Source organism: Sphaeroforma arctica, assembly GCF_001186125.1.
Source record: "Sphaeroforma arctica JP610 unplaced genomic scaffold supercont1.103, whole genome shotgun sequence".
Classification (NCBI taxonomy): domain Eukaryota; class Ichthyosporea; order Ichthyophonida; genus Sphaeroforma; species Sphaeroforma arctica.
The window spans coordinates 115223-123562 of NW_014040455.1; the positions used below are offsets into that span (position 1 = coordinate 115223).

The 8340-nt window shown below is 40.5% G+C and overlaps 3 protein-coding genes across 3 annotated transcripts in view; 2 read left to right on the top strand and 1 right to left on the bottom strand.

Annotated features, from left to right (window-relative positions):
- Positions 1 to 1578, top strand: part of SARC_02334 (hypothetical protein) — a gene marked incomplete at its 5' end in the record, with an annotated part of 16161 nt that extends 14583 nt beyond the window's left edge. Inside the window, 2 exons of the mRNA XM_014303924.1 lie at positions 330 to 555; positions 1146 to 1578. Of these exons, the coding sequence (XP_014159399.1) occupies positions 330 to 555; positions 1146 to 1246 (327 nt within the window). The 3' untranslated portion in view covers positions 1247 to 1578. The remainder of the gene's footprint in view (positions 1 to 329; positions 556 to 1145) is intronic.
- A 773-nt stretch (positions 1579 to 2351) lies between these two features.
- SARC_02335 (hypothetical protein) lies at positions 2352 to 3642 on the bottom strand (the record flags this gene model as incomplete). The annotated part of the gene is made up of 3 exons (XM_014303925.1): positions 2352 to 2989; positions 3350 to 3559; positions 3618 to 3642. 3 exons carry the CDS (start codon positions 3640 to 3642, stop codon positions 2352 to 2354), a joined length of 873 nt encoding a protein of 290 aa, XP_014159400.1.
- A 2745-nt stretch (positions 3643 to 6387) lies between these two features.
- The window catches only part of SARC_02336 (hypothetical protein), a gene marked incomplete at both ends in the record, with an annotated part of 3373 nt that continues 1420 nt past the window's right edge, over positions 6388 to 8340 (top strand). Inside the window, 2 exons of the mRNA XM_014303926.1 lie at positions 6388 to 6489; positions 7888 to 7984. Coding sequence (XP_014159401.1) covers positions 6388 to 6489; positions 7888 to 7984 — 199 coding nt within the window. The remainder of the gene's footprint in view (positions 6490 to 7887; positions 7985 to 8340) is intronic.

An 8340-nucleotide genomic window follows, 5' to 3' on the forward strand; every position in this document is an offset into this window, starting at 1 on the left:
ATATATACTATATATATACTATATATATATATATACACACACACACACATATATATATATATATATATACATACATATATATATATATATATATATATTTATATATTATTATATTATTATATTATTATAATATTATATTATATTATTATAATATTATTTTATATTTCTATATTTATTATCTTTTATGTAAATGCGCGTGTTCTTGCCTCGTTGTGGGCGTGTGTCTCTAGGTTTTTAGTTTGTGTGTACATGTGCGACGATCTGCTGTGGTATGTCAACCTATATCTTGAATTTAATTCGCAGCCATATCAACCTTTTAAATCGCACAGGCAACCGCTGATACCAGCGCCAACTCGAATACCGACTCCAGTAGCCAAGACAACGGAGTTGGCGTTGCGGGAGTAGTGTCGATTTGCCTTGCTCTGCTCCTAGTAGTACTCCTGGTGGGGTCAGGTATATATTTCTACAGGAGCAGAAAGGCGCGCTCGATCAAGCAGGAGGTTATGGATTTTTCACGCTCGCCCTCTATGCAAAGCAACGCCGACTCGAGACATGGTATGCATAGGCCTGTGCCATACAGCGTGTGTAGTCCACACCCTGGGTGTGCACATTCTTTATATGTGCTCGTGACTAGTGTCTTTGCTTGTGCTTTGCTGGTGCGGAGTGCTTTCAATATGTTATATGCGTGGGGTGTGGTCTGGCTGAAGCAAGAGCGCTACGTATGTCTTGTGTTATGTCAGCAACCGGATTGCAAAATATAAATGTTTCCCAACTTTGAGATGTGTGTCGACCATTCGAGATGACCTCGAGTGTGGATACTCTTCAGTAATGCTATGAATATTCCTTTTTTATATATAATATATACACACACTTAGGGGTATACGCGCAAGTACAGCACACAAACAAACATACCCTTACATAGATACTTCACACATATGCACGTACTCTGAAACACACGCGTGTATAAATAGTACCAAACGCACATCATCTCTTCATACCACCCAAACATACTGCACATTCGCATACCTCTTCGTTCAGATACAGATACATACTCCATTCTGCTTGTTCATATTCCGGACTTGGTCCGTTTCCCCACACAAACCCACTGCAGTATCACACACACACTTGTCTACATTCATGTACAGCCTTCGGAGATACGGACGAGATGAGTACGAGCAACGTCACAAGCGCCATCACGATGGTGGATAAGGCGGGCGACATGTGTGACGAGAGGATGAAAGTATAATTTTCCGGGGAAACATAGACCCTGAACGGGTTCTATACAGACTACCCAGCCGGTTCTACATGCTATGCGTATGCACTGCGTTAGTATTATTGTAGGCTATCTTAATTTGTAGGTTACCCTCACCGGAGATATGTGAACGATGGTACACTTTATTAGCGCGTTGGAGCCTACTATGTGATAACGGACACTTATTCCTGCGGGTTGATGGGCTTAGGAGTGTCGGGTAGACACATGGCTTACTAGGCATCTCATACATATAACAATATAACGTTTATAGACTGAGAAAAGCAGTCTCGCACTTGCATCAATACAATATCAATAAAATACCGTAAAATGTGTAGTTGATATATAAAGTCTGATATTTACACACAAGTAGTATAGTTTTTCTTGGATTTCAACCCTCGAGAGCGATTAAAAAAACTTTGCGGCGAAGGAGTCGAGTGCGTCTGATGCCAAGGGATGCGCTCGATGTATATCAACTGGGATGTGTTCTGTGCCAAACCTCAAACTGCTTTGTTATACGCATATTGTTTTTAAACTTAGGTTTCTTTTATCATAGCTTTGAAAGCGTTATCTGGAAACCAAGGTCTGTCTCATACACTACTCCTATTGAGGAGTGCATCTTGGCCTGATTCGTAGTTTTGTGCCCAATATTTAAAGTCACGTACTGTGTCTCATTTGCAGTCGAACTCGATCACGGTGTCGATCACATATCCCGTTTTAACTGCAGTCTTTAGCAGTCCTATATAGGTAGTCCCAGTTACTGTTGCTGTACTCTTAATAGTATCGTGTTTAGTCTTTATCTCTGTTTCATGAGTGATTTAATATCAGGAATTGTATATGTTCAGGGTCGTCAAAGCTCTCTGTATATACATATTTGCGGCAATTAAACTATATTAATACGATAGAATTCTCATTGAAGTGCATTTGTTTATATGCCAGTCTACTACATGGTTGTCATTAATTCATTTTACTATTTACAGTCTATATTCATGGTATTATAATTGTATCGCAAGCATCGTGCCGTTCTACCTTGCAGCACATCCATCACATTTATGTCGCCTGATGAGACTCCCTTTTCTTCGTCTGATTATTTGCAAGTCTACTACATGGTTGTCATTAATTCAGAATCCCATTCAGATCCCGAATCCGATGAATCCGATGATATAGACTGGATCGAATCCGCGTCTTCCAATGAGCTCTCTGATACTGGTGTTCGTACCTTCGCCGGAGTATAATGGTGAGCCGAAAGAGTTTCTTTCGGTTTCGAAGCAACGGTTGCAAGCGCCCCGAGCACCTCATCAATAGTGTCGTATTCGCAGCACAACTGCTCCATCTCAGCAGAAGTAAACGTACGAATGACCGTCTTCAATGATCGCGTCACCGAGTCTTGCATATAAGGCAACTGTTCACACTGGAAAAAGTGGGCCAACATCGCGATTGCTTCAGTGGGTTGGATAAACCCTAGGTACACAGTAAGACTAACGCGTCCGGGGCGAATCAGGGCAGGGACCAATTTCTCGGGATGGTTGGTAGTCATGACCACAATACGACCTGGGCAATCTACAATGCCATCCAGCACATTCAGAAGACCAGCTAGGTTCAGATCATCATCGCCAGCCACACCAAACGAGGACCCTTTATTTTGGTTCTTAAAATTTAACAGGTCTTGCGATAGCGCGCCCTGTGCGCCGTCTTTTTTCAATTTTGTGCTTGAGGTTAAATGGGAGTATCCGTTAACGTCTAATCACGGGCAAAGACAACCTTGCTCGCACAATCGATATTTTCCACCACGTAAACGACCTTGTCGAACTTGTGTCGCATCGGCAAGTCGTTGCCCTGAGCTTAATAGCACTGATCAAAGACCACATCCATGAGATCTTGGTTAGTTTGGATCCTAGCCAGGGGAATACTGACAATGTGACGTTCTGTATGTTGCATAGTTTTCTTATATCTTATTGGGGTATTATGGAATCGAGAATTTTCACGAGTGATGTTTGAAATGATCTAGCAACTGGAGCAGTGCAGACTTTTGAGGGAAAAACATTGAGTTGAACGTTTTGTTATTACTCAATGCATAGCGTTTTTAAATCACATTGTTACCATCCCAGGCATCTTCTCCCATGGCGTTTCCCTTGGTCGTAGATCTCATGACGTACATATAGCTTGCTAGGTCTTTCTGCGCTGAAACATAGTCCATATACCACTGGTAAGCGTGCTGTACATACTCATCCACATGTTGCCTGGCAAACTGTCCTTGTGCGGTGATAATGTAGTCGGACGTTGTCCTAGTGTAGTTGGATTCCTTCCCTTCTTGTTCAGATGTTGCATCATTACTGATCGTCAAATACGCAACTGCTGTAGCACCGACCCATCATCCTCGTTACCCCACCCATAGGCCTGCTCTATTTTTGGAGCATTGTAGACCAAACGGAAATGGCCCCCAGAGAAGCTTAAGTCACAATCATGAGTGATATACTCCAGTATAGCCTTGTGCAGAATATGATTATTTTGGTCCCCTTCGTAGACTCGGCCGTATTTGTTTTCTGCCGTCGTATGGATGATATGTCGCGTATAGTATGCATCATCGCACTCCCATAAACTCTCCCATAAGCGCGAACAGATTGGGTTGAGGTCTTTGATACATGCCGCCAATGCGGAGAATACAATTGGCACAATCAGGTAGAAAGCAAAATCCAGAATGTGTTGCCGGTGTGAAGCGCATTCATGATGCCAATCTGCGCAGGGCCCAGTAAACTCTCAGCTTGCAACATCTTCTTGACCTTGTTTGTCGTAATTGTATATATATATTTAGTCAACGGGGCTTCCGGGCAGTATATATAGCATTTTCAAAGGAGGGGGTTTTTTTTGGTTTACATAAAAAAAACAAAACAATGTCCAAATATTTGTACAAATCGGTATTCGGCAGGCCCTACCGGCCACCGGCCACCGCACCAGTGACCTCACACCAGGCGTCCAGCCCCCGGAGCCCAGGCGGAGAAATTTCGAACACTTTTTGTATGCATCATCTGTTTTGGTCAGTTTGGAGTTTTCAGTTTTGAGTTTAAGTTTTGATGAGTTTTGCTTACATATATACTGCCTATTGCCTATGTATGTATTTATTTTAGGTTGTTTTTTGTTTTGTTTAACAAAAAGCAAAATCGTAACACCTCCAGTCCTCAGCTTTATTTACTCTAAATATATAACTGTTCAGTGACGTCTGACAGACGACAGTATTCAATTGTTCACCTGTGAAATGTGAATTGGTCAGGTGCACCTGATCTTAGATCTCAGTTGATGTTCACTTGTTCAGTGACATTGTTGACAAAAAAAAAACAGTGTTCACTGTCCCCTGTTTCTTTTTTAAATATATGTTTTTTTGTTTGTTTGATTTGATGATTTCAGAAGGCTATGATTTTCTTTGTTTATACATTTGGTGTTTTTTAAAAACAAATATGATATTTTATCTATTAATTTATAAGGACGTCGGACGAGGAAGTCTATTATTTTGTTTTGTTTTAAAAAATATTAGAATATGAATATTTACATTATGTATTTGTTTTTGTAAAAAAACAAAATGCAACAATAATGGGTGTATTTATATATTTTAAAAAATACAGGGCTACACTGCTGCAGGCGCTATTTACTTTTTTTATACATATTTATAAAATTAAAAGTTGAGTTCTCTCACAAACGTATTTGGTTTTAAGAAAACAAAACAAATAGAGGTACATCACGTTTCCAGCTAATAAAAGGCGTTTTAACGAATAGGTAACGTTTCAAGCTAATAGAAGGAATAACGGAATGTATGTAAGAGGTTCAAAATTCAAACTTCAAACTTCAATAGGCTAGCCTCCTCGTGAACAATAGATAAAAATGCCGACTTAGTTACACGTTTCCAGCTAATAGGAGGAATGCCGAGATGTATGTTAGAGGTTCAAACTTCAAACTTCGAACTTCAATGAGCTAGCCTCCTCGTAAGCACATTAGATCAAAATACCAACTTAGTTACGGCGTATCAAATTGCATAAATGATGTCACCACGTCTTGCGTTTATCAAACTTGCACTGTCATTGGTGACTAGTGAGTATTGGCTGGTCAATGTGGTCAATGGTCACACCGTCACTCGTCAGTCTGACGACGGACAGTTTGGCGACTGACAGTCTGACGCTCTAACAGTCGTTCATTCCTCTGAACTTCTGAAGAGCGAGGACTGAACTTCGAAGTCTGAACTCAGAATTGACTGATCACTGGCTCACAATCTGTCACACAGTCACATAGAACACATATACTCACTAAGTATATATGTCTCAGTGGTTGTAATTGTATTTAGATTGTGGAATTGGTCACACTCTCACCGAGTTTTTAGAAATCGTAGATTCTAGTTCATTTTTTGGACAAACAACAAAACTGAACAGCTATTTGTCGCTTTATTTATTTATCTTTTTAAAGTGGAATAAAAGGTGATAGGGGTTCTGAAATTCACTATACATCTGTTTGTATCGATTTAAAAATTGTTATGAGTCGAAAGCAAAGGCAGCGAGAAGTTCCTCTCCCTTGCAGTGATGAGTGTGACTACCAGTCGAGTATGGCTTAAGCCTTGAGCCTGTGCCCGCCCTGGGGCCTGGGCCCCTGGGCCTGAGGTATTGAGGTTCCGGTTTTCCAGACTATTCCAGACTCCAGAGAGGGCAAAACCGGAAACACGGCAGAGGGGCAAAAATCGAAAATAAATATCTCCGTCGTGGTATATTTTCTCTCTTTAGAAAGAGCCTAGGTCCCTACTAGGCCCTCTACAGAGAGAGAGACATATTTACTATGTATTTAATAAATAAATATGAGAGTTGAAAAAACTGATGGAGAATTAACCAATAGGAATCGATTGTTCGGCCCAACTCAAAAAAAGCGTTTGTGCGGTCATAAAATGCGTTGCCTTTGTACAAATTTACTTATATAAATACTCTGCAGGGATTGTTCTACCATTTGACATTGGAATGCATATTTGCATAAATGGCTTGGTCGCCCCCAACGTCAGTAAATACTTAGGGTAGCATTGTCATAGCATAACCATAAGTAACGGATTTAACTTGTATGTACGTGGTAGCACACTACTAAACGTCGATTTCACTTAGAAGTGCGTAAGTATGGAAGCGGATTCAGCGATGCGGTTCGTCGATTTACCGTTTGACTTAATTCAGCGCATCTGCCGTCGATTGGGCCCTGTTGATGTCTGTGAATTGTCACTGGTATGTGTACATATCCACACGCATGGGTGTATATACAGATTTATAAGTACACAGTGATTTAAACTTGGATGTCTAGGCTAATCAGTCTTTACCCCTTGTAGTCGATTGCAACTACTTCGTTTACACTCGTGTAAATGAGACGGCTTAAATAATGTCACAATACTGTCCATGTTCTCGATGTTACGTTGTGTATTGAGTTGGTGTCCGTTTGTATGATGTTTGTGCTGTGTATTGGTATATTACTTCGTTATGTGCTAGTATGTGCGCAGCTTGAAATACGATATAAATCATGTGGTTACCCCTTGTAGTCGGTTCTAACTACTTCACCTACACTCTTGTTAATGTCGGCTTAAACAATGTCACTATACTGTCCATTTACTCGATGTTACGTTTGAGTAGTGAGTTGGTGTCAGTTTGTATGATTTTTATACTTTGCATTGGTACATTGCTTTGTTATGTGCTAGTATGTCTGCAGCTTGAAATACGGTATAAACTATGTGGCACTTGGGAGTGTCGTGTATCTAGACGTATATACCTATGTATATTTAAATGTACACACACACACACACAAACACACACACACACACAAACACACACACACACACAAACACACACACACACACACACACACACTTACAATATATATATATATGCTGACATATAGCTTGCGTATTGTCATATATATATAAGGTTTGATTTCTGATTTGTATGTATACGGGTGTCTATTCTAAGTTATGTGCAAGAACATGCTTGTCAGTGTGCATTCGTATACGCTCATATGCACATATAATATAATTTCGTGTGTGCGTGTATATGAATGTACATACCATTGTACATAAGTAGTATAATGGTGTTTCAAATGTGTATACATATGTACTCAATTGTTCGTGCAGCTTTGTAGTGCTCTGTAGGGCTGCGCTTCTCTGCGAGCTATACTATTCTTTAACCTGGTGCGAGCCGAGGAATGCTGTACTAGTCGCAACTGATATATAAAAGCAAACATACCGCCTCATGACTGTATAGATGCTTGTGTCTTAGTATGTAGTCCCTTTGCCTCCTTTAGAAAGTCACGTTCTATGTTTAAGTATTAGCAGTATTAGGGCATTTTCGTTCATGAGTAAGAAGTATCCCACATGCCATCGCCAGACATTCATACTATAGCATACTATAGCCTCGGCTCGACTTTTGTTTCGGACATCATTTCAAATGACTGTAGTGGGATTGCAGACATAGCTTGTGTAGTATGTTATATTGCAAAGAGATGAGTGTATGCATGGACTTCTATTTACGAACTACTTGTTATGTATTTATATCCTGGGTCTCAGAACCTGCCACATACAAGTATGATCACACCTCATTCAACTTTTATTAACCACCGTGTTATATACCTACCTCCAGACTTGCAAAGCATTCCGGTTCGTATCGCAGACGAAGGAGGTCTGGTATGGGATGGCCCGTGCACATCTAATGCAGAACGACAGACGACTCAGCGAAGGTGTGGCCCCTATATCACATAATGGCGGATATGACGGACACTCCCTTTGTATTTGGGATCTCTGTGTGATCTTATTCCCGGACTTTGTATTACCAGAGTACTTATGTATTGTTTACTGTGAATACTGTGAACATATACGCGGACATTCGGGTGACTTCTGAGTCACTATGCATGATGTTGTCGTTTCAATTGGGTGAGTATCTACGCAGACATTCGTTTTGGTTTTTTTGATTAGCTGCACATGCTCCGCCTATTCTACTTAGCATACTTGCAGAGTAGCTACATACAATGACGTGTATCTCCTATTTATACACACACACACACACACACACACACACTGACACAGAACAGACACA